Below are 25,935 nucleotides of genomic sequence, written 5' to 3'. Positions count from 1 at the left end.
AAATTGAGAAATAATATTTCTTAAAATCATTTTAAGATTAATACATTGCTAATGACGTTAGCTAAACGTCATTATCAAGTCAAAATATGTTGGTAAGTTGCAGTCTATAAATACTAAAAAAAAACAGTAGCTGATTAGCTACAGCCTATCAACAGTCTATACAACGTCCTCCCGTCTTTCACGCCATCTGACGCCATCTTACAAGGAGCCGGAAAAAAAAATCTACCGACGTGGTTCGCAGACTGAGAACTTCATGGCCTTGGAAGAATCAATCATGATTTGCAATCAATCTTCACAAGCAACAAGATCATTCATGATGTAAGAAGAACGGAATTCAAGTCTCCCTTAATCAACCAATTGAATGCTGTACATGAGTCCGGTGTAATGTAAGGGAAGTGGTCAAAACTACTATACTCGAACACGACCCACCAAACCCCAAAATAGATAGTGGTCTCTACCTGCACCCCCCTTCCTCAACCTCAAAAGATGGTGTCTTTATTTCATAGCCACCCTTCTATCCAGCAGTAAAAAATGACAGTGAAATTCAAACCTCACTTTCCTTGTTTATCTAGCAATGTTGACTCTTGCTAGCTGGATTTTTCTGTGTCAACTCAAATTTTAAAGCCAAAAACATTTTGTCGGTAATGTCCACGAGATAGGTGGTGTCTTTGATAACCACCCTACCCCAGACAAAGTGGGTCCTTTTTGAACAAACTTGTTATGACCAGTTTCCTAAGTTATATCGGTTACATGTGCCCGCCCGCTACGTACCTCCACCAACGAGTAGAGGAACATAATGAATCCGCAACTGGAAAGCACTTCAAGGCGAACATAATTATAAGGCTGGTGAGGCTTCGTGAGAACTTTAAAATGCTTTTCAGAAGCTTGAGTGTTTAATTTGTGAAATGCTCATGAATATAAAAAATTTCCCGCATAAAAGAACCTACATTGTTCCACGTTAGCCTCAAAAGGTTCTTATACACTTTCTCTTTACTGGGAAATTAGGCTATTTAGGTTCTTAAACAGGTTCTTATTTTCTAAAGAAAAAAGTTCTATTGTTATACAGTGGTACTGTTGTTGCCTCACTGAAAAGAGTCAACTACAGTTAACACCCGAAGAAGCTCCAGGCTGAAATTCATCATTTTAGACAACTCTGGGCCCAGTTGTTTAAAGCCCTATTTGGCTAATCCTGGATTGACGCAACTTTGATCCAAGTTTAATTACTAATCGGTAAGGATTTTTCTAAAAGAGTTTTGTCCCTCAGTTTTGACTTAGACTTTCCTTTACCTTTAGCTTGAAATTAGGCTTTAAAACCACTTTTCAAGAGCGAGATGGAAACCTCGATTAACTGTTAATCGTAGATTAGTGTTTATCGGCTTTCGAACAACCCGGCCAGAACCTTACAATAAATATATGAAGACTTATTCAGGCTGACCGTGAAAAAAGTAGCTTCTTAAATGTGGGTGTTTACTGTATTTAATTGTGCAGGTACAGTGTGCATAGTGTCTACCGTATACAGCTATTTCAATTAACGTTGTCGGGTCAAAGTATAAAGCTATAAAACAAGACCTCAAGGCTCTGTGGATTTTTTTAAGAATAAGTTCATCAAAATCAGCTATGCCTCGTCTGTCCAGTGAAGATATACGATGGCGAACCATTTGGATGAAAGAAATGTTGGGACATCAAATGGATGAGTTGGCAGCCTCTTTGAAGATGTCTTAAAGCTTTGGTCCCACAACGTTAATTGAAATAGCTATATGTATCTGAAATGACATTGCAAGGGAATTGGTTTATTTTCATGACCCATTAGACCTTGATTGATTTGAATTTTAAGTTTTAAACGAATACTATCAAATAAGTAAGATCTCCTATAATATGGGTCCAATATATTTAACTCATTTCCAGATACAGCTCACAATTTAAGGAACTAAATGAAAGATAAACCGAGTAATTGCATTTTTGTGCTTGACATTCCTTACGACAATATTTGTTTTTATTTTTTATTCTTTCACAGTACCATCATCAGGCATATAATGAGGGCTTTTTGAATAATATTTAATTGCAATATACATCACAATCCAAGAAAAAAGGTGTTGGATCCAACAGTTTCATGAAAGTTGTTCTTAGATGGTATGTCTTTGTGTTGTTCTAAAAATAGGTCAGGCTCCAGTTGTTCAAAGGCCGGATAACTTAATCCAGTGGATGTCAATATCCGACAGTTTCAACCTGTACAAGATTTCAGTCTTTCCTCGTGTACAAGCGAATATGCACCTCTAACCACAGTTAAATTTGGGTGTACGAAAACCTTAAACAACGTTTAACGTGAAGTATATTTTAGACCCTGAATAGTGCCTTATCCAGCGGATGAAGTTATCCGGCCTTTGAACAACTGGGGCCAAACCGTTAAGCTGAGCAAGCCCTTTGCGTTGAAAGAAGTGACATTTCTGAAGGGGTTTAAAGACAGCGCTGTAATCTTTATCGCGAAAACCATGGATTCTTAACCCCTCCCACCCCCCCCCCCCCCCCCACCATCACCACCAAAAAAAGAAAAAATTAACACAAAAACAAGGAGTAGAGGTATTTCAATCACTTATTACAGAGCCTGTGCGTCCTTCTCAGGGAGCAGCAGGACCATATAATAGGACCAAAATTAACACAAAATTCAAAACTCAAACAATACACAAAACGTGAAGATGAGTTTAGTTTATTCCTTTAACAGCCTCTCCATAGGATCAAAGATTGCTATTGAGAAGTGCTTTTGCCATTTCTTGAATGTCTCAGAAACCAACTTACTGACAGACAGCGCCATAACTTATATCTTAGGTCTGTGTTTTACAGGCCGCTTAAGGACGGTGCCTACTAATACAGAAGTATTTTTGCACGGTTTACCACTATGCGGGAAAAGCAGATTTTAGCATCCAAAAAGAACATTTGGAGGTAACCACGCACTTCCAGAGACAATCAAGCAACAATAATCTTAAAAAGTAGTAAAATACAAAGCAATGTGTGGCGGTTTTTTTTTTTTCCATACTGAAGCTTTATTATCTCTGAAAAATGCATGGTTACCTCAATTTTCTTTTTGGATACCACGAGCACTTGCTAAGTTCTGCCTTCTCCGCAACACTTTAAACTGCGCAAAAATATCCCTGTATTAGTAGGCACCACCAATAGTAAACCCGAGTATCTCAAGATGCGCAGAACGTATGCGCAGTAACAAAAGTAGGAACCAGTCGTTCCGTGAAAATGCTTTGATTGTCAAAATATCATTTAAAGATGTTTACATTACATTAGCCTGTTCTAAGCGTTCAGCTAGTGGGGATCGGCCCGAAGAAAATATTGCGAGTCTTCTCCCGTTTTTTCCCACTTACTATATATTTCTCCAGCTTTATTATTCGAACACATCGCAATTTTCTTCGCGCCTTCTCCACTAACTGAACGCCCGGGGCTGGTTAACATCAGATATAAACGTTTCTGGAAAGTTTCTTCAAGGGACTAGCTCAACCTATTAAATTAGGCGATTTTGACATAAACGTTTAAAAAACTCGAACGTTTCAAATCGGCCAAAGATATGCAGAAAGTAGCAAAAAGCCAAAACGGATCAGGACGGGAACAGTTGAAAACACGTATGCGTGTATAAGAAAAATGCAAATCGCATAGCACAGTCAAGAATCGCTAAAATATACGAAAAACACTACAAATGTAGCCAGATGTATTCATAACATAACGCAATGAATCGTTTGTACGCTGGCTCTGAGAAACCATTAGTCGAACCTTCGTACATCGGTCTAAAGACTCCCTTATGCAGTGAATGATTGTATAACAATAAATAAATTTCAGACATTTATCTTTGCTTTGTTGACCTGTTGTTTCTTTTTAAGAGGTACCATAATTTTTTGTAACTTTAGCACCTTTTTCGTTTGCATAATTTACACATTTCTGCCAGCGCATAAGTGGGAAAATCATGAAGATCGAAGTTCCTCGATAAAAAGAAATCTTTCTTCGTAACGTTTTTCAAAGCCAGCGTCAAACGAAATTTTGATAGAGAGAACTAGCCCCTTTAATATCCTATCAGGAACTGGCTCCATCCCAGCCGTTCAGGTAACTACATAACCCTGTGAGCGATGTATTACCAGACTGGTTTCTCATTGGCTACGGAAGAGTTGTTTATCGAGTCATAAACGGCTCTGACACTGAGAAAGCACAAGGTAGATATCGCTAGTGTCAGACCGCCAATAAATCGATTTTATCTATATCCTCAAATACGATCAGTACATAGGTTATGTTAACTTAAGACAAAAATTCGCGGTAAGCGGGGTTAATTTGAAATACCAGCTAAAAAGAAAAATTCTTGTTCATGAATATATTCGCCATACTGTATTTGCCAAACCTGATAATTTTCGTCCAGATCTCATTCTATTCAATCTCCGGTTAAAATAACAATTCAAAAACAGCGATTTTTTGTCCCACACTGAAAAAAATGCCGTGTAGTTTCAAAATTAGCTAAATATTTTAAATTTCCTCGCGTTTGAATGAGAACTTCAGGAAACTAGTACAGGCAACTCTCTCATAGCGACCACTTCTCGTAAGCAACCACCTCCCGTAAGCGACCACCTCGTAAATAACCGTTTTGATTGCTAGTTAAATACTGTTTCAAGAGTTCTCTCGACCACCACTCAAATTTCTTAAGGGACCGCGACCACTTTTTAGGCCAGAAATTCAACATCTTCTTTTGTTTTCTGTTTTCGGAGAGCGACCACCCAACATAAGCACGTATGATCGTTAATAAATCATTACTTAGAAGTAACAAAAGTTCAATTTCAAATCACGCTCCCCTGGACTGCTGGCAGATAATAACAGTTTATAGACAGAGAAAATGGCTATAATTAGATCTGCAGGTAAACGGGAATTGCTACTGTGATCTGTTACACAAAGTTTCATCAGAAGAATTAATAGATGTGAAAAAATCAGATAAAGTAGTTTCCATTTGCCTCATTTTAGCTGCTAAGGTAATATTTTTATGTGATTAATTTATCAATCCAGTATTAGGCTTATTTTGTTGATCTTTCCCGTAAGCGACCACTTTGTCGTGCCCCAAGGGTAGTCGCTTACGAGAGAGTTGACTGTATAGTTGATTATGGCGAATTTATCCATTTACCCGTTTTTCCATTCTATCAAATCATTGAAAAATGTCCGCTAGCTGAGAATATTAAACTCTCTTTAAGTAATTTGGAATATTCCCCCACCCTTTCTCATCTTAGCTTTATCTCGTCATTAAATTATTATTTTTTCTCTTATTGTAATATATTTATCCCATTGAAACAAATAGAAAAACAAAAATAAAGCTTTGAACATTGTTAATAAATTAAAAATCTCCACGAGAGATTTCTTTTACAACATGTATAATTCCAGCAGCCGATTTCGACCCAAGGTCGTAATATTTGTACTTTTTACACCCTGAAATACTAATAAATATATTGACAACTAAAAGTACATAATTATAAATTTCCAATGTTATGCATTTCTGTTATCCACAACCAACACTATATATAATTCCTTCAGCCAACACAGTGAACTGAAGATTTCTTCAAAAAATCCTTTAGTTGCTGAATAGAAGAAAATGAATTTCCACCCAGCCTTTGCTGTTGTTGTCGTAACCTGCGAGGGTAGACGCTTTTGCGGATTTTGTTTCACATCGGGAAAAGAGCGACGCTCTCTTCGCCGAGGCTCAAAAAAAATACTCAAAAAAAAAAAAAAAAAAAAACACCATAAGAGGCGTCTGCTCTCGCAGGCTATAATCATAGTTGTGTTTAGTTAACCTTGCAACCCATAAAACTATTAAAGGGCCATTTCCACAATTTTACTAATTAAGAAGTTTCAGATCATTTTGCGCTTTTCGTCTTTTTGATAACATTGAAACCGTCCTTCTCCATTGCGTGTGCAATTTGTAAGCGACAGCAGCAAACAATGGTTGAGTCTTTTCAATCATCCGTTAGAAGTAAACAAGCGCTACATAAAGGCGTCTTTTTAGCGTTCGCTTTCAAACCGCTCTGGGTAAACAAATATAAGCGACGGACCAATTTAATTTTAAGGGGGTGGGGGAGGTAGGGCAACATTCTTCAGTCAGATTTTTTCGCGACTTAAAGCTTTGTGTACTTTATATTTCACCAGTAAGGCAGTTTGCAAGATATTGCTTTGCTTTGTTACGCCGTGCACGAATTTGTGTTTTTTCTAATGAAGTGCTGTGGACTTCCATTTACCTAACACCTCCCCTCCCCCACCTCTCGAAAAAAAAATAATAATAAAAATAAATAAAATGATCCGTCTCTAACCCATGTCATGTCATAGAATACTAGTTATTGTATTATTCTTAAAAGGTACTGAACAACAAAAAGTATGTATAAATGGCCTTAGTTGAATGGGTAATGAATATAACTTAGCACACTGTATTCACAACGTTAAATTCCGTTATTTCTTGTACCGTACTCTGAGAACTATTTTCTTGGAGCATCCAAATAATTTTTAGAACAAGAGGACGCTAAATTGAAAAGAGAGAGAGTAACATGAGTCCATCAAAATAATTTACACGGATAATTTAAGCATACTTTAACCTTTTCCCACCCAGAGACAAATATTAGTCATAAGATGCGCTTGCAACTATTCAAGGTGAAAGCTTCTCAGCAGCGCTTTCATGTGGTGCTGTTCATTATGCTGTACAAGGTGGTTCTAAATTTTGAGTCCGTAGATGAAATCCAAAAGTGTGACCATTCAGAAAAAAGCTACTGAGCAGAACTTTCCTGTGGTGTTGTTTATTATGCTGTACAAGGTGGTTATAACTTTTGCGTCTGTTGATGAAACACTAAAGTGTGACCATTCAAATGAACGCTACTGAGCAGTACTTTCCTGTGGTGCTGTTTATTATGCTGTACACTATTTTGCGTCTGTGGAAGAAATTCCAAGGTGTGACCATTCGAATGAATTTACTTTCAAACGGAAGAACTCCACGGAGAGAAAAGGTTAAATCAATGCATGAAATAAATTCCGGAAACCTAACTAAATATATATTACATATATACCTCTTTTGATAATTTTAAATAAATGCACAATTTCAAATCCCTTCTGAATCCTCCACCTCCCGCACCCCTCCCCACCTCGATCATGATTCATTCACTGAGGGCCTATACTGGTTACCATGGAAGATTGATGCCGCTTATCCCTGTAAGAGAAGTCTGTGTTTTCCTCTGTCAGCTGGTAGGTAGACATCTGATATGGGATCCCACTTACTGGGACAACGATCTGTTGCTGCGAAGACTCCTTCCTATATACAGAATTCACCATGATTCAATATTATTACTTTGAACAAAACTGCTACAAAGAATAGCAAGTTGTAACATTGTAAATACAATATAGTTGCATCTCCATTCGTTAGTGGAAATAAGCGCGAACAAAGAGTTGAAAATGTTTCAAGAGGTGCGAAACACGGTCCAATTAAAGGGGAAGAGTTTTTGACCTGTTAGGTTAAAAATGGTGAAATAAGACCTTCGTATAGCTACAAAACAATTTTAGAACAACGACATGAAAGAGATCAACTCAATTCTTGAAAAGAACAACTCGTTATCTGGTCTAGCGCATTTGTAAAACAAAAATGCAAGAACTTGAAAAAGTTTAGCCTAACATTTTTCAAGTTTCAATCCATACCGGCCTACCCTGTCTCTAGCCAGAGGCACTAATCGACAGTTTTATTGCACTAGGGTGATAACTTATAACAAAACTAGACAATTATTTTATGTTTATGTTAGCAGACAAACATTTTGGGGTTGAGAAATGGCATCAAATTTGCGTGATACTTCCCCTTTAAGCCACGCCAACACGAGCGATTTTTACATTTCCGTTTATGTCGTGACGCCAGCGTAAGGAGAAAATCGCGCGTGCAGCCACTCATCGACCGTCGGCGCGATGGTTTTATTCCCGCTTTTTTTATTTATTTATTTATTTTTTATTTTTATTTTTATTATTATTATTATTATTATTATTATTATTATTATTTTTTTTTTTTTTTTTTTTTTTGCAGTAGCGTCGCGTGCGCGAGGTAGCTACAAGTATGCTTTTCGCCTCGATACGATTTTTTTAAAATCGTGTTGTCCGTGTAAGCAAAAATACAATTACATAAAATAAAAACTAAATTAAAAAAAAACTCGTATAGCAGTTGCCTTAGTAGTTACTGCGGGAAAGCAGAACACGAGAAAATTAATCCTTGCATCAAGCGCATAGCACGCCGGGAAAAGACGCAAACTTAGAGAGCGCGCTTTAACGGCCCATGTTCACCCAATAGGCATTGCGCGCGTTTATTATTGTTTACAAGCGCTTCTACTGTTTAGTCTTGCGATCTGATTGGTTTACCAGAATATTCCTGCTGGGATGAAAGTCCTGGCGTATTCAAAATAAATCCGACCAGCCAAAGCTCAATCGATACTCTGTGTTGTTATGCGTTGAATGCATTCACAAGGGTGCTAATAAAACCCTCGGCTGTACAAAGGGGAAATATGTAGGAAATACTACTGCGGCCGGATTTATTGTCACATACCTTGTCAGTTTGTCCCACAATGACTGCACCCACTTGGAAAACACGAACTCAGAGGCACAACCTAAAAACACAACAAATGATCAGAACGCGCTGGGACAAAGACAGGTTCCTTGAAACCTACAAGAAGGCTAGCTCAGTAAAAAGAGGCCAAAAAGTTGCGCTGCAAATCAAAATTACAAGCCTTGGGTACTACATCACTGCAAGCAACAGTTTAAAAAGGGCAAAAACAAACAAACAAGCGAGGGAAATAATTATCATTACGCTATCAAGGCAAACTGCACCTGCACATAGGCTTGGAGCACTCTCTCAGGAGCACTCTTTAAAGCGCGATGTCGATACTATATCGATTAGGAATCGATATATCAACATGATATCGAAAGGCGATGCCTTTATACGATATCGCGGGATCCATATTGACTGCATGTAGGCGAGGACCACCCTCTCAGGAGCAATCTTAAAAGCGTGATGTCGATACGATATCGATGCGGTATCAATATATCAACATGATATCGATAGGCGATACCTTTATAGGATATCGCGGGATCCATATTGATTGGTAGTGCCTTACCTTTAGAGAGCCCAGGATTTGCCTGGCCGATGTATATGTACACTATTAACGTCACAGATATGTTGGCTAGTGCGTATCCCCAGTTAATAAGGAACATTATCAGCACGCTTGCAAATGCCTGTAAGGTAAATATGACTGCGTTACAACATCATTTAAGAAATAAACATTTTACTTTGCTTCCATATAGAGTAAGAGAAACGCGAGCTAACGTTTGGCGGAACGAAAAAATGTTGTGAAAACTGTTAGCGTTTGTTCCCACTGCACGCTTACTTTCGTCCTTCGCTTTTTAACAAACGAACTGATCTCCATTTTCGGCAGCATAAAGCAACTGAGAGTATTAACACTCTACACCCTACATGTCGCACGATGTTCCATGATGCTGAACGAAGTTGGACTTCTATCAAACGTCGTCTTCAACATCGTCCAACATAACATTTGTTCTGAGGTGTGAACAACAATGTTGCATTCGTTCGGCCACCGTGTTCAACATTGTTGAAAGCGCGCATGCCCACTAAGCTAACTTTGCGGGTATCTGTATCCATGGCGATGATTTATTGTTTATATTTGCTTCGTGCGTTACCGCGTGGGTGTTTAAGCTACAGTATGACGAACGAACAAGAGAGAGAGAAAGGGCAAAGCAGTAAGTGAAACTGTAACACCAAGAAAACGGACAAGATGGTCCGACGCAGAGGTCGATTGGTCTCGCGCCATTTTTGGGCAAACCAATATGGCGCAGGTTTGCTTTCTAAGGATTCTGGGTAGCTTTTGGTCCCAGACCCTTTGAGTCCAAGTGTTGAATCAAACATGTTGCTTTTGTTTGGTCACCTAACGTTACCTCGTCGAACACAACATCGTCCAACAATGTTGGATGACGTCGCAACCGTTTGGTTGGGCCTTAAAGGAAACCTCCACTCTTGAAATAAATTAACGTTAAATTGTTGAAAATACAATCTAATTTCAAATTTCGTTGGAAAACATGGAAATAATATTTCTGTGTCGGACAAAACAGAATTTGATTATCGCCTATTTTTCATTCAAGTGTGCTAAAAATTAGATATGATTATCGCCTGTTTTGGATTTTAAATTTCCCGGGCGCCGCCATCTTGGATTTCATGACGTAAAACGGTTGCTCGATTGTTTCACACAAAAAGCTTCTGCTTACTGACAATAGCGGCAACCATATGACGTCATAAAATCAAAAATGGCGGCTCCCGAGAAATTTAAAATCCAAAAAGGCGATAATCATATCTAATTTTTAGCACACTTGAATGTCATTTCTGCTATTTAGAGTAAAATTTAGAATTTGGCACTATTTCCGACAATTCACCGTTAATTTGTTGTCGGAGTGCATGGAGGTTCCCTTTAAGGCCTAGAGATTATAGCGAGTGAACGGACCTTAAGAATTAAACTAATACTCACCCCTGCTAATGAAATCCATCGGTTACACAATTCTGAGTAATAAGAGGACGGCTTTCTCTCTATTTCCCATTTGATCTGTCGCTCCTCATGGTAGTATTCTTCTTTCTTGCGTTCTGAATTGCGAAAATTAACACAACAGTGACAACAAAACCAACGGCATTACTTTCGCCAACAAAGACGGTCTTTCCTACTAAACCTGGTCATCATCATCATTTGGTCCTTTTCCCTTTAAGGGAAATGGGGCCTTACTAAATCTGGTAGCAGTAGGCAAAAACAAAACTCCCTGACTTTTCACTGACTTCGTGAAGAATTCCCCAGCACTTCTCCGACCATTGAACTTGAAAACAAAGGTCTTCCCCTGTGCGTTAAATATATGATTTCCTGACGAGATTGAACCCATGACCCTCCGCTCATCGACTGGATGCTACATTTGTATTACTGAGGCACTAGGGGACTGGCACTGGCAAGCTGCGCCATTTCATGGGTTCATATCAATTCTGTCTTTCTCTACTCCACTACTTGAAGTTGACTTCGTTCAGTGACGTTCCATAATCTTAAGGCGTTAACCCCTTAAACCCTAACATCAAAGACGAAAGTCTCCTGTCTTGTCCCCATACTTTTCTTATAAAAATGCTGAGGAGAAGTTCTCAAAATATCAATAAAATTTACCTTGGGTGATCATATCCTCAATTCTCATGACCTCAGGGGGTTGAATAAGCATTTGATATTACAAGGACAAATTTTGATGCTGATCACTGCTGGGGCTTAAAGGGGTTAAAGATTAAATTTTCTTCCCGAAGCCATTAAAATGTAACGAACAAATTACACCTCAGAAAATTTTTATGTGATTATCTCACCTTTTTTTTTTTCCTTTCCTACTTTATCTTGATTTTTTTTGCTCTGTATTCCTTCTTCTAGATCATTGTGTTTGTTATAATCCTTTTCTAAGAGCGGTGTGGAATCACTTTCGAGATTTACTTTAGTTTCTTGTTTATTATCATCCATGTCAAGAGGCGAGTTGTGTTCAGCGGGGAAGTCATCTTTATTCAAGTTCTCTTTTTCTCCAGAGTCGTCTTTTTCCGTGAAGTCTGGCTGATTGAATTCCATATCACCAAAATCGTGCTTTTCGAAAGATCCACTACCGTAGCTTGTCTTCTTTCCATTTTCCTGATTGAAAAGAAAACGATTGACTTTATTGAAAAAATTATAAACTTACACTTTGACGGATCGATACTACCGCTCTTTATCAGTTGTTACAACAATCATGATACCAAAAAAAGAATTATTAATATTGGTGACCAAGCTATGGTCATTTTCTCCAAATAATAGGTTACCGTAGAAACAGTACGACCTCTAAAAAACGCCCTTAATTTTACCCGGCTTAATGACCCCCATTTTTTAACATGGAAATAATCAGTTTATTTAGATACAATTTTTTGCAAAGTTTTTTTTTAAAACAAATCCTACCAGAGGAGTTCAGAGCCACCTTAAATTTTTTACCTTAATTAATTTTTTTTCGGATCACCTTAAATTTTCTACCTTCCGTTGTGCGTTGTTCAAGGCGCACAACGGAAGGTAGCTCAACCAGACGGAAAATACGTCCCCTAGTATAAACACGGCCATTGTTTTACTTCTGATAACAAAGGATTTGGAAAAACATTTCAGAATAAAAAGTAGCGATATTAAAACATGACGTTTCGGCGACGACATGTCACCATTATCAAATGTAAATTATAATAAGATCGGTAACGTTATATAAAGAAAGGAAGGTGTGAAATTACATTAGAATAAAACGAGATGGAGTAAAACAAAAGAATGTGCAAAATTAAATGAACAGTTTTGCTGGTATGGAGTCTTTTTGAGTGTTAAGAGTCGGTCTCTTTTTCCTTATTAGAAGCATCTCGTAAATAAGGCACTCGAGTTTCCCGCGGCATTTCTTTAGGATGGCAAACTACTCGTGAAGATTGTTCGACTCTTAACACTCAAAAAGACTCCATACCAGCAAAACTGTTCATTTAATTTTGCACATTCTTTTGTTTTACTCCATCTCGTTTTATTCTAATGTAATTTCACACCTTCCTTTCTTTATATAACGTTACCGATCTTATTATAATTTACATTTGATAATGGTGACATGTCGTCGCCGAAACTTCATGTTTTAATATCGCTACTTTTTATTCTGAAACATTGTTTTACTAAGAAAGAAAAAAGCGAATATCTCTGTTATTTCAACAGTGTTTCCGTGCTAATAATAATCACCTGAGAGTCAGAAGAGATAAGTCTGGTCTGTGCAGACTTTGGTTTGTTCCGTTCAGCTAGTTGATGCTGCTGTCTGATATCGTAGCTCATGGCCAGCTTGAAGTAGGCGTAGTCTATTGCTGCGTAGGTCAGTAAGAAAGGCATAGTAACAATAGGCGCCAGAGCGTTCAAGTTGCCGATCATGATAAAAGACACTGCGATCACAGCTACGAATATGGCTGCGAGGTAAGGCTCTTGATTTGGGCCTCGCTGGAAGGAAATCAAACACCAAAAGAGTTAAACCAAGAGCGTTTTCCTTTTGAATGGAAAAACCGATCATTTTGGTGCGACAACAAATGGAACAGTTCTTGCCACTGGAAATCTTGTCGGCAAAAAGGGATAACTTCAAACGTATTCCTCTTTTCTCGTTTTTACCGAAAAGACCGGAATGTCACTGAACCTTTTGCCTCACCACACTTACGTACCATGTTCCTTGGAGAGACGCGGTTTATTTCCCAAAATTGCCAGCGGAAAGAACCGTTCCATTAACTTCCCCAACGGCACAAATGGAAAAAGCTCGAGAATTGTACGGCATACAAATGGAAAGCATTCCAGTGAAAGGACTCCAAAATTGGTCATTCCATTTATCCGTTGTACATTTACCAGGCAAGTCTACATTAACCTCTCAACTTTGAATATTAATGGTAGGGATCAGCAATCCCGAAAGGTCCTCACGTTAATTTCTGTGCCTATCAGCCATATATACAACATTGCAACCCGCTTTGGTACGATGCAAGGTGACTACGAATGCATTCCATTCACACTTTGGCGCGAACTCCGATAAAACGATGCCTTCACTTTACTGGGGCAACCCAATGCATCGCTTCCGAAGGTCAAATGTCACCTCAACATTCGAAAATTGTTTTCTCAGAGAAAAAAAAAAAAAACACTTTCGATCTTCAGAAAGGCACCCGTTCCTCAGAAAATTCGGGGAGTAAGATTCCCTTCTTTTAAAGGTAGATACTATCGTCATCATTACTCATCATCATCATCATCATCATCATCATCATCATCATCATCATCATCATCATCATCATCATCATCATCATCATCATCATCATCATCGTCATCATCATCATCATCATCATCATCATCATCATCATCATCGTCATCATCATCCTTTTTATCATTACTATAGCGGAAAATGACAGAGGTAGGACCAATAACGTGATGCCAAGTAAACTCATGAGGCAAAACACTCACCCCTTTGCCCAGTGGTTTAATAAGGGGCACCACATTCTCCTTGCTGATGCACTGCAAGACTCTCGGTGCCCCGTACTGCGCCCCAAGGCAGGAAGACAGAGAGGACACGTACAAACCAAACAGAAACAGAACACCAACTAAAGACACCTTGGACGCGATCATGTAATCTGTAATCAGAGCGTGACGGGTACAAACTGCTCCCAGCAAGACGGCGAATAAGATGTACAGCATTCCACTGCGAACAAGAAAACAAAATAATAGAGAGATTTAGCATCGCGTTTACGGCAAACGGCAAACGCCAGGCTGAAATTTTATCTTTGATGGAAAACAATGAAGCTTTTTTCGTTTAAGCTTATCTTCACCCAGTCGGCGACAGCTATCGAGCAAACACGAAAAAGAAAGAAGTGAGTACGAGAAACACAAGTTTATGCATTTTAGAACAAACAGCGGCTTGACGTTTCCCGTTTGGCGTTAGCCGTAAACGCGATGCTAAATCTCTCTAATATAAGTCCGGTGTAACACGTACACTGTACCAAAGTGCTGAAAATAATACAATGTACGTCATGGGGCTGGCGAACAAGATGGTGGAAGCTTACTACAGTAAGCAAGACTGAAAAAATTCTCAGAAGCATTGATGCTTGCAGTCATAACAAAAAGTGCAAGTCTAAACATTGCCTAATGTAATACAACAATACTTGGGAGTTCTAAAGCACCAGATGCATATAGTTCTACTCTAAGAGTCTGGGAAATCCTAACTTATGACTTATGTGTACTATCTTTGCTGTGCTGCTGTTTATTATGCTGTTCAAGGTGGTTTTAACTTTCGAGTCTCTGGGCGAAATCCTAAAGTGTGACCATTCAAATGAAAGCTACTGAACAGTACTTTCCAATCCTGTGGTTCTGTTTATTATGCTGTATATAATGGTCCTACTTTTGAGTCTGTAGATGAAATGTGACCATTCAAATGAAAGCTACTGAGCAGTACTTTCCTGTGATACTGTTTATTACGCTGTACAAGGTGGTTCTAATTTTGAGTGTGTGGATGAAAATATTAATCCTTAAATGTGACCATTCAAATGAACTTTACTGAGCAGTACTTTCCTGTGGTGCTGTTTATTATGCTGTGCAAGGTGGTTCTAATTTTGAGTTTGTGGATGAAATCCTTAAGTGTGACCATTCAAATGAAAGCTACTGAGCAGTACTTTTTGTTCGTATTGATTGTTTCTCGCTTCTGTACAATTCAACTGAGCGTAGCTTGTAACGATAAAAGTTATTCACCTGAATCCTAAAGCCGCCAACGTCCCAGCGGGAATATTACTTGATGGATCTTTCAAGTCCCCACTCATGTTAATCCCCGCTAGCACTCCTGTGGCACTGGGGAAGAACACTCCAAATACGGTGAAAAAATTCTGATTGTCAGAGAACTTTGGCGGGGCATTGTTTTCCATATTTTCCGATCGATAGCCTGTGAAACCCGCAGCTAAAAGGAAAAAAAGGATCAAAAAGGTAAAGAACAGGTTATTCAGTTCCACTTTTCGGTCGGAAACTTCGTAAACTTTCCGTGTAAAGTGGAAAGGTTTGTATTGCAGTAGCCTGCACTGTACAATGTAACTCATAAACTACAAGTGTAAAAGTTTATTACGGACGGTGCCTACTTTTGTTACTGCGCATACGTTAGAACTGCGCATCTGGATATACTCGGGTTTCCTTCTGGAGGTGCCTACTAATACAGGGATATTTTTGTGCGGTTTAACACTTTGGGGAGAAAGCAAAACTTAGCAAGTGCCCTTGGTAACCAAAAAGACAATTTGGGGTAAGCATGCATTTTTCAGAGATAATAAAGCTTCAATTAAAAAAAAAACGCCATACATTGCTTTATATTATACTGTTTTTTTACAATAATTGTTGCTTAATTACAGTATCTCTAAAGAATGCGTGGTTACCCTCAATTTGCTTTTTGGATTTCATTAGCCCTTGCTTAGATCTGCTTTTCCTGCTTAATTAAAAATCACACAAAAATACTTCCTTAAATTGACACAAGGTTAATAGACCTTTCTTATAAATGGTGGCTGTTTAATTATTCTTTTATTTTTATGATTATTAGCCTTACTTGCCTCGTTAGCATGTGCAAAATTCAATAGCATTTTTACTTTGAAGTAAGGTTAGTAAGAAAAAAAAACATATATATAAAAGAATGAAAAGACGGCCGCCATTTATGAAAGAGGTCTATACTGTCCCCAGCTTACCATAGTCTGTATGTGCAAACGTGCCAACAAGGAAGTCCAATACGGAGAGCATGAGAATGGCAAGAAGTAACAACTGTAGTTTGACAACCCATTTCACGCCAGCAAGAACAACGACTAATAAGATGAGGGAAGTACCAAGGCCAATGACACGCACTGCCCACGCACCCTCCCAGCCAGTGGTCTCTGCCATGGACTCACCAAAACCAGCACAGAATAGTGAGATACTTACAGCCTAATGGCAAAAAAATTGATCTTGTTAGCACACTGCTGATCAGATGCTACTAACAGTAACAGAAGGGGTCTTTGAAGACAACAGAAGTGCAGTGACTGTGTATTCAACCCTGCACCCACCCACCCCGGGGAGTGGGGAGGATGTGGTTACTCCTTAGAATTTTGAAGTGGGCATGAGGCTAGGTTCTCCAAATCATGACCCTACATCATTTTCCATACTTGTTTTCAGGCTTGGCCCTCCCTCAAAGACACTCTTCAATGGCTTGTCACTCAATTTTTCCTCCCCAGAGGGAAGATTGCAGGAGCTAAAACAGCGTTTGCGAGGGAAGCTACTTTATCCATGCCTGTTTTCAAATGTGATGTTTGCATATCTGAAGTGGTACAAAGTAGATCAACACAATGTGGAATGGCATACATGTTAAGCTTGGCTTCTTCCCTAATATAATTTTTCCTTTTTGTTTTGCTTTTGTTTGAAGTCAAAACGATACCAAGTGAAAATGAACAGTATATCATGTTTCTACGCATATAAATAAACCACACAATATCAGATCATAGCAGCTCAAAAGTCATACCATTGGGGGCAGCTCAACCTACATGTAGCTAGCATATACAGGGTGACCTACCCACTGAGATTCCCCAAACGAGTTAAATGTAATGAAACCTGGGGTGCTTACCATTTACATGGAAAACCCGGAAATTCCAGTTGGAAAATCAAATGGTACCCATTGTTCCATATGGGGTACTTCTGAAAAATCTTATGGGCTTCTGGTCAAAGTGATGCAGTTTTATTGCTCCTTTTGGGATTTACAGCTGATGTTCATACATTTTGCATGTTATCCTTCCTCTGTTAAGAAAAAGCTAAATCATTTCGCATTGATACTGAAAATTTCCATCCGGGTGGTTTGCGTAAATGGTAAGCACCCCTGGTTACCTCGTTTACCATGCCCTAAGAATTTTTGTCTCAATTGTAATTTTTCTTTTCAGTTTGATCGGTAGTATCAGTAAATGTATGTAAGATAAAGAGTGACAGTTCTTCATTCCCCTCCCAACAAGGTGTTCTCCACCCCAATCACCACCACCTCCACATCCTAGGAGACCCAGAGGCAGACTTAGTCAGGACCTGGAAGGGATTTTTGTGGGCAAAAGTTTACTGTAAGAACGGGAGAGCCCCTCGATCAGTGGGCAATTACTCAGGAAATTTTTCTGGCCAATCAAAAGCGGGGAATTCAAATGCTTCTGGAACTGGTTCGGTAAGAGTAATTACCCAGGGGCTCGTCTCGTTCTTATAGTAAACTATCTCCCATGAAAATCCCTTCTATCTGACTAACTGCCCCTGGGTCTCCGAGGATCGATGCGTAGAAAGAAAACAACAATGAATATCATCTTCCCTTACCATTCCAAATGAATAAAGTATTCCTATTGTTCCTCCGCTCCGCTGACCAAGAACATGTGCTAACAGAAAATAAACACCTCCACTCTCAACATGTGTTCTCTCGCAAATGCCGATAGCAGATAAGGCGGGCGCCAAAGCAACAAGCAGAGTTAAGACAATAATCAGGAGGGATAGACCAATGCCTGCATTGCCCTGAAATATTAACACAACATTATATTTAAAGTAAACCAAATTGCTTCATCAACAACGTTGAAACTTAAGTAAAGCCGCCGTTACACGTTGAAACTGTTAGCTGAATGTTGTACGTGCATTATGGCACTGTTAAACAAGTTTCAGCAGGCGTTGCACCATGTAACACGGTTGGTTTCAAGAAACTTTTTCGAACTTCCATTGCAAGACAAGTTTCACGAAAAGTAGATCCGTTTTCTACTACTGCAACAGCTCGGAACGGTCACAGTGGTTAAAAAACAACAGTTTCACAGTGTAACACCACTTCGTGAAACTGTTTCACAGCGCCATTGCACACAAGTTTCAGCTAAGAAAATTTAATGATGTGTAGGGCTGGCTAATTTTTTTTTTTTTTTTTTTTTGAGACTGTGAATGAAATCCAGAATGTAGATATTCATAACAATTGAAAACTAGAAAATAATGTACAGGCTGTACACTGACTGTGTCATACACCTTGGGGGAAGACTAGCCTAATGAGTGCATGTACATGTTACGTGTTACACAACTTGTACATATATGGCGAATGTACAGTGTGTATTCACACAAGGCAGGTCAATATTTCTAACATTTGAATCAACTTAAAGGATGAAATCGATAAATGATACTGTTGAAACAAAGCTTTTTCACAATTATTATAGTTAAGTGTAAATCATGCACTTAAATTATACATGACTTGTATTACTATTAGTTATGCTACACAGGGTTGCTCTTACTATAACATTGAAGTCTGTTTAATGAAACTCTAGTGTGACCAATCAAATATTTAAGGCCACTAAACAATGCATGTGGTAGTTATATACTGAGGAAGGTGGTGTGGCCATTGCAAGCAGGAGGTCCTGAGTTCAACTCCCCGCACTCTATCCACTTGTTGAAGTTGTTCTTACGAATTGCCTCAGCTGCACTTGTAAATAGCAGGCTGGTCTGCCTCGACCCTGCCAGTTGGGATTCTTAACCTCTTTGAATGTTGAAATTCAATTATTTGTTTTCCATCATTTGAGTGGAGTAGTGCACCTCCACTATAAAAAAAGCATGGGTCCACTATAAGCAGAGCAATGATCCAAACTAGTAATAGGAAGCTCTTAGGTTCGACTCCAGTGATAGCAGACTACCCTGTGTCATTTACTGATTAATGCATCATTCTCATGTACATGTATCATGACTTTGCAAAAAAGAAGTTTAATTTTTTTTTCCCTTTTTCAATTTGTTTTTTAGTACAATTACACTGGTCAGGAACATACCACCATCCATCCTGTCCTGAGAAAAATGACAACTCCAAAAATGTTGAGCATACAAGATGTAAAAACACCTAGAAAACAGTAAATAATTATTTATTATAAATGACACTGATGACTTGTATATGTTGTGGTTCAATTGCATCCTTGGTTCAGTTTTTACTTTCCTTTGTTTTGCATGGTACAAGATAATGAATGTAAAACAAAGAAAAAGAAAACTTGAACCAAAGATAAAATTGACAAAACGTATACAGTACATTCAATAAGAACAAACCAGGATGCCAAATATTTTCTTGTGCAGCTGCAGTTTCAGTGCAATTAAATTTAGCAAGATATTGCTATACATTTTCTAAGAGACCCTGCAAATTTTCCATCAAGTGTCAAACACGTCCAAAACCCCTGCCATAATTCACAGAAACAAAATCTCACTGAAATTGCCTCTATAAATTTAAACTCTGCCACACCCACTATCAGTCAATCTGGATGGAAACAAGCCCAGGTTCTTTGTCCTAGAATGAATGTTTGGTTTATCAACAGAGTTGATAATTACTGAGGTACAGTGTACATGTACATGTACATAAAGAGGTTAGATTAGACATTTGGTCGAATTTCTCAATTATGGTGGCCAATTTACTTTTAGTTATTTAACTCTTGTCCATAAACCAAACATTCATTTCTACTGTCCACCGATGCAGTAAAACCCCCTTATCCCTTCTTGCAGAGTGACCTACCATCCCATGTTCCAAACAGCACTGGCTCCCTGACAAAGAAGTTCGCCTTCCACCATGGCTTTTGTGATACTTGATCTCCCTATAGTGTACAAAAAAATAATTATACATTAAATAATCAGTATATACATGTATAAACACAAACAACATCATAACTTTAAGGCACTGTCAGTAGAGAGGGTGGGAAAAGTTTGGGTGAACATTAATGCTCAACCAAAAACATAAAATAGATAGATCTGTTTTGAGACATGCTAAAATATATACAGACAGGTGCCTGGTGATTGAAATGTTCCATTAAGCTAGTGTTTACTGTAACTCCCACAAAAAAGCACATGCCGTTATAACACTCATCATTCTTTAATTGGCCCCTCCTTCTTTTAATCCCACCACCCTCAACATACTTTGCGTACCTTCAACACAATTCACTAAAGATTGTCACTAAGTACAGTACATGTATATATACAGTGTACATGGGGTTGCTGGATTGAAGGGTGCATGGTTTATAGAAAAGATAAAAGTTATCACAATATCGAGGTGACTCTACTAATTAATAAGTGCTGAAAAATAAGGTTTCACTGCAGGAGAGGTTTGAGTGGGAAACTGTAAAGTCACGCATGAGCCACAGGGCAGCCACTCGGCTAGAGGATAACCTGGTGCCAGTACCATGAAGCAACAGTTACTACATATACTTAGATTAGGCTGGAGGAATTTGCTCACTTCCCACTGGAAGGGACACTACTCCATTGCTGATTTTAATATACAGCCTGCACTGTGTTTAACTGCCTGACTGTAATCCCTGAGTACTATGTCACCTGTCTGTGAGTGTTAGCATCATACCATGTGGAATATACATGGCATGTGACTGTGAGCAAATTTCATAAACCAAAGTTAACAATCAACCTCCAAAATTGTGAAATTTGGTTCCCCAAAACATTCTAACTTGTAATATTACATCGGGGGCACGAGCCATTCAGCCAAACATTCCAGACAGAATCTCCAAAATGAGGGTGGCAAATTGAATGTGACAGCACCATAAAGTAGACTTTCTGTTTTCAGTCAGGTCAGACCAAACTGATCAATTCAGTTTTGGAGCACAAATTTCAACATTCAGAGAGAAACTGGGAATGCCAGTTAAGCCTGTTTTTCACTAACGAAGCAAGCACAGGCACAAGCACAAGCATAAGCATAAGAGCTTTATGTCAAGTGAAAAAGAACGCGACGGCAGACACAAGCACAAGCGCAAGAAAAGGAAAAAGTTTGATCCTTGTGCTTGTGCTTTAATGCTTGCGTCGAGGCCGTTTTCATGGTGAAATACGCATTCTTTTGCTTGCACTTTTGCTTGTGTCTGTGCTTACATGTATGTTCCTATTGAAAACCAGGCTTCAAAATCAAATGGAATTATGGAAAATTTCTGATCAGACCAGTTAGTCAAACTGAAAAAAAAGTGGTGTACCTCGAAAGGAAGACCTTCCACTTTACTTTTCCAGTTGGACGGAACAGTCTGATTCATTCAGTTTTGAACCAAACTTTTTTGCACCCAAGATGCACAAAATTATTTACCGGGTACCAATGAATTGTAATATTTCCTGTAAATCATGACTGTTGAAATCAAGCTCTGAAAAAGTGGGCACAGTGTTTTTTGGAAGACATTTCATTTGTTATCATGAAATGAGCAAGTTGCAATTAACTGCAAATGTGTCCCTATGTAAGTATATGTACGCTTAAAAGGATTAAATAAATATGCTTGTGAATAAAACTGCAGTCAAGCTTAATAAATATTCCGCCCTCTATATTACGCAAACATGTTAACAAGAACTATGGCTCTGGCTTTGTCGATCTGGTGCGAAGTCCAATATTTCCTGGTGCTTATATTGTGCACGTAAAAGCGAAAACGACCAAAATCGACCTCTTTTAAGGGTATACTGTTCAAATTGAGAAACTTAATTAAATCGCGAACTTGCATCTTGAGTGATGTGTTTTTGCACTTGAGACAATAAGCCTGAGTTGCATCAAAATAAAAGGAGTTTTCGATTTGCTAAAAGAATTCACCCTGTTAGGCCTTGTCGATATTTCGTGGAATTGAATCATTCAGTACGGTCCTTTAATTTTAGACGATTATAAATCGGGCGAATGTACTGTAAGGTGATATAATTCGTTTCAAGCGATCGGAAAGATGCGGAAACTGCGTCGTGTCGATGATGAATCTTATTTTTGTACTTTTTTTCAAAAGGGAATTGATTTCACGCTCGAAGGAGTTTAAAAAATAAAACAAAACTCATTCGATTCGGACAATATATTACTTGGTTATTAATTTAAAATGCGGAATTAAGCGTTGCGTTTATCGAACGCGATCCGTATGTACATGTAAGCTTACTAGCTTCGAAATTGCATTAATATCCTGCATTAACAATTCATGTCAGGAAAAAAATATGACCGCAGTAAGCTTAATTCCGGTTCCTTTTGTTTACAACTACAAGCAAGAAAATATTCCCGCTTACCAGATTCATAGAATCTTGGTTCGGTTTCAACCCAAGCCCTCTTTAAAATTTCGAATACTACGATCGATGCCCATGAAAAAGCCTATTTTCCCTTTCCAAGTTAGCATAAAATCAAAAAAGTATGGTATATTCAGAACGGTGATAAATAAGGGCAGCTGGATTCAAACAGAACCGCATAAAATGTAAACTCGAAAGTAAACCTTGGATGCGAGCGAACCTAATAGAGTGAATATTTTTTCCACTCTACGGCGTTAAAACTTCATTGAACTCTCTTCGAAAATAAAAGAATTTATTCTCAGTTCATAAGCTTATAAATATTAACCTTAACAACGAGTGAAAATCGACAAGATGAATTTTCAAACGAGAACGGATGATCATGAAATCGACAAGTTCTCTGCGTAAATAAAAAAGCAAGGCTTATATTTTCCGCTTACCTGATCTTCATCAAACAGTTCTTTAACGTTAGGATTTCCACAGGCTGTACTTCCACTGGCTGTAGCCCCTGAATGATCTTGATGTGATCGCGGCGGTGAGCCTTGACCGACAGGATCCAAACCGAATCTGCTCCAATTTACATCTCCTTTGTCGTTCTCCGTCATCTTCCCGGCTTTCGTGAAAGTTCAGCCCTTGAAATCGCTTGTTTGGGAAAATCCAAAGGGCTTTGCTGGCCCATGAAGGGCAAAAGTTCACTCAAAAGGAAGAGAATCTCATCGGATCCGGACACTTTTTCACGAGTCAAAATTCGAGGCGGTAAAAATATGAATATTCATACAGTGACAGTCGTCTCCGTTTTAACAGCCAATCATGAGTTGTCAATGACAACTAAGCGAAGCTGAGAGGGGTGGGACTGCGCGTGTGAATTTCGCGCGCGTTCGCGCGTGCTTTAGTGGGATGACACACGACCTTCCACCTTGGAATAACAACAATAACAATTTGGATGAACTGAAACAAGACAGAAACCGCAAGCGTGGACCTGACGCAATACCCAGTTGTTGAAACAAATTTCTAGTTTTAGAAAGCAAATTAACCCCCCCCCCCCCCTTCCCACACCACCCTACTTCACGTCATAATCCCGCGCGGATACGCGCAAATACGTACTGGCCTTACAAGTATGCAACTAGAAGTGTAAGTTGAATTTATCTCGCTGAATACAAACGTTTCTTTCTTTTGAAATAAAGTGCATTCCGTGTTATTTAACAATTATTCCACGAGTGCGCGTTGAATATGAGATAATCGGAAGCGCGTAGAGTTGGCTATAATCATCTTCAGTATCCAACAAGTGCGAGTGACATAATTGTTTTTTGTTAAAAGAAATCACGAAATGTTGCAAGATCTTACTAATTTCCTTTCTAAAGAACCACCAGAAGACAATTTAATGGTCTCTATCTCTCGGGCATTGTATCGATTGTGCTAGCATAATTTTTGGCAAAATTTCGAAAAAATAAGCATAATTGTTGCATTTTTTTTTTTTTTTTTTTAGTTGTTTGAAGGGAACATTACCAGAGTCATTACATGCTTGGTTTCTAAGATCATGATAATTTTCAAGTTCTGCCCATGGTTGTCTATTTTTATTCGTCGGGGGGGGGGGGGGGGAAAGGTTACTGCAATCTACGTCATTCATCGTCTACCTGTCTAGACGGGTTGGGCACACCGGGAAGTAAAGATTCATTGGTACCCGTGCCCGTGCCCGCTTTCACTGGCAACAAAATGGTGTCATGCAACTGACAGAAACGAGAAGAAGAACAGCTGCCTGATAGGCCAGGACCAGCTGAAATTGCTAGAGATCTGATAATATAGAACATGACACGAACATCATACATTATAACACATGCACATCAATTGAAATTCACCACTTCGAGTCTGGAATGAAGTGCAGTAGTCAGTTGTGTTTTATCAGAAGAAATGTGTAACTCAAGAAAATATCATGCCTTGTTAACAATAAATATCCAATTTTAGACTTGTTTTGTGTTTTACTTAAAAGCACACTTTAAGAAAATGTAGCATAATTTTCAAAAGCGAGCATAATTTTGTGCATAATTTGGGAAAAAATTGGACGCTGCTGGTAGTATAATATCATGGCTACTTTTGCTAGCCAATCGATATAATGGCTCACGTGCATACCATGGCCGCTTCCGGCTAAGCCAATCAAATCCCTGAAAGTTATACAATGATTCAGTTTTTAATAAAAGAAAATTATTATATAGTTGAAAAAGACTCCGTAGTCCCTATACCAGAGTAACAATTAAGAGCGAAGAGACCTCTCAGTACTTTTTAAGTTCCTCCTGTTCAATCAAAGCATTGAAAACAACTCCTGGAAATCACCGCTACTGACAAGAAAACACTACAACACAAACACAAGCTGAATATGTTCCACAACGTTGATAAACTAAACTTTTATTTCAAGGAGATTACAAGATATCGGCTTATTTTAAACATTTGGACGCCATTTTGAACGGGAGGAAGGAGTTTTGATTTCTTCCTCGCGCGATCCTTACCAACTACACGCGCGTATGGCGCATTACACAGGAGCGAAAGGGGACAGGCCTAGCAACCAAAATGTTACATCATTACGGATTCCCGAGTACGGATTGGGTAAAAAAAAAGATATATAACTAATTTATAATGCCGACTTGAAGAAACATTTGTTTGATATAATGAATAAAATTAAGAAAAAAAAAAACACATTTCATCTCAAAGTTTCGATACTAATTTGAAAATTTGAATAAATAATGTCAAGAGCCAGACATGAGATGTGCCGACTTGAACAAACATTGTTCCAAAACGTTTCGAAAATCCATAGTGAACTGACTGGTGACAAAGGACATGCTGTATATTTTTACATAGTATTGGCCATGTTTTTAGTGGTTATGGTTAGGATATCGTACTTCAGTAACTCCTAAAATCCCTTATGAGGGATTTCTTGTCATCGAAAAATATTGTTTCGGTGCAACGCACCTTACTGTGGCCACCCAACAAACTTTTTTTCACAAGTTAGCCAATCGGGATACGCGAATTTGATTAACGGTCACGTCTCATTGCAAAGTCTAACAGACAAGCAAAGCAACAACGAATTATCGAAAACATGTCGTTTTGTATTTTGTGAACAAGGAGGAAGATATCCTGATTGGCTAACCGTGTAAAAAAAGTTTGTTGGGTGGCCACGGTAAGGTGCGTCGCACCATAAATTATTTCAAGAAATGACCACAGCAATAATCCATAGATAGAATACTGCTTCTCAGGTCTCAGGAACGTCGAATGCAACGTTTCAGATGGTGCAATTTCAACATTTCTTGAGGGGGGGGGGGGGGGA

The 25,935-nt window shown here is 38.6% G+C and overlaps 1 protein-coding gene across 1 annotated transcript; it reads right to left on the bottom strand.

Annotated features, from left to right (window-relative positions):
* Positions 1–2,688: 2,688 nt before the first annotated feature.
* Positions 2,689–23,396, bottom strand: LOC146462945 (solute carrier family 12 member 8-like). Its single transcript, XM_085085126.1, has 13 exons — positions 23,060–23,396; positions 20,131–20,209; positions 19,406–19,473; positions 17,940–18,131; positions 16,316–16,547; positions 15,348–15,549; positions 14,070–14,304; positions 12,828–13,076; positions 11,426–11,735; positions 10,569–10,681; positions 9,150–9,267; positions 8,582–8,642; positions 2,689–7,315 (listed from the first exon to the last, which is right to left on the bottom strand). The coding sequence occupies exons 1-13, from the start codon at positions 23,222–23,224 to the stop codon at positions 7,165–7,167; spliced, it is 2,175 nt and encodes a 724-aa protein (XP_084941252.1). The 5' UTR covers positions 23,225–23,396; the 3' UTR covers positions 2,689–7,164.
* Between the last annotated feature and the right edge of the window lie 2,539 nt (positions 23,397–25,935).

This window comes from Pavona decussata, unplaced genomic scaffold (assembly GCF_977016875.1).
Source record: "Pavona decussata unplaced genomic scaffold, jaPavDecu1.1 SCAFFOLD_184, whole genome shotgun sequence".
NCBI lineage: Eukaryota > Metazoa > Cnidaria > Anthozoa > Scleractinia > Agariciidae > Pavona > Pavona decussata.
Note: the sequence above shows the minus strand (reverse complement) of the source record. Positions and strands in the feature narration are given on the sequence as shown.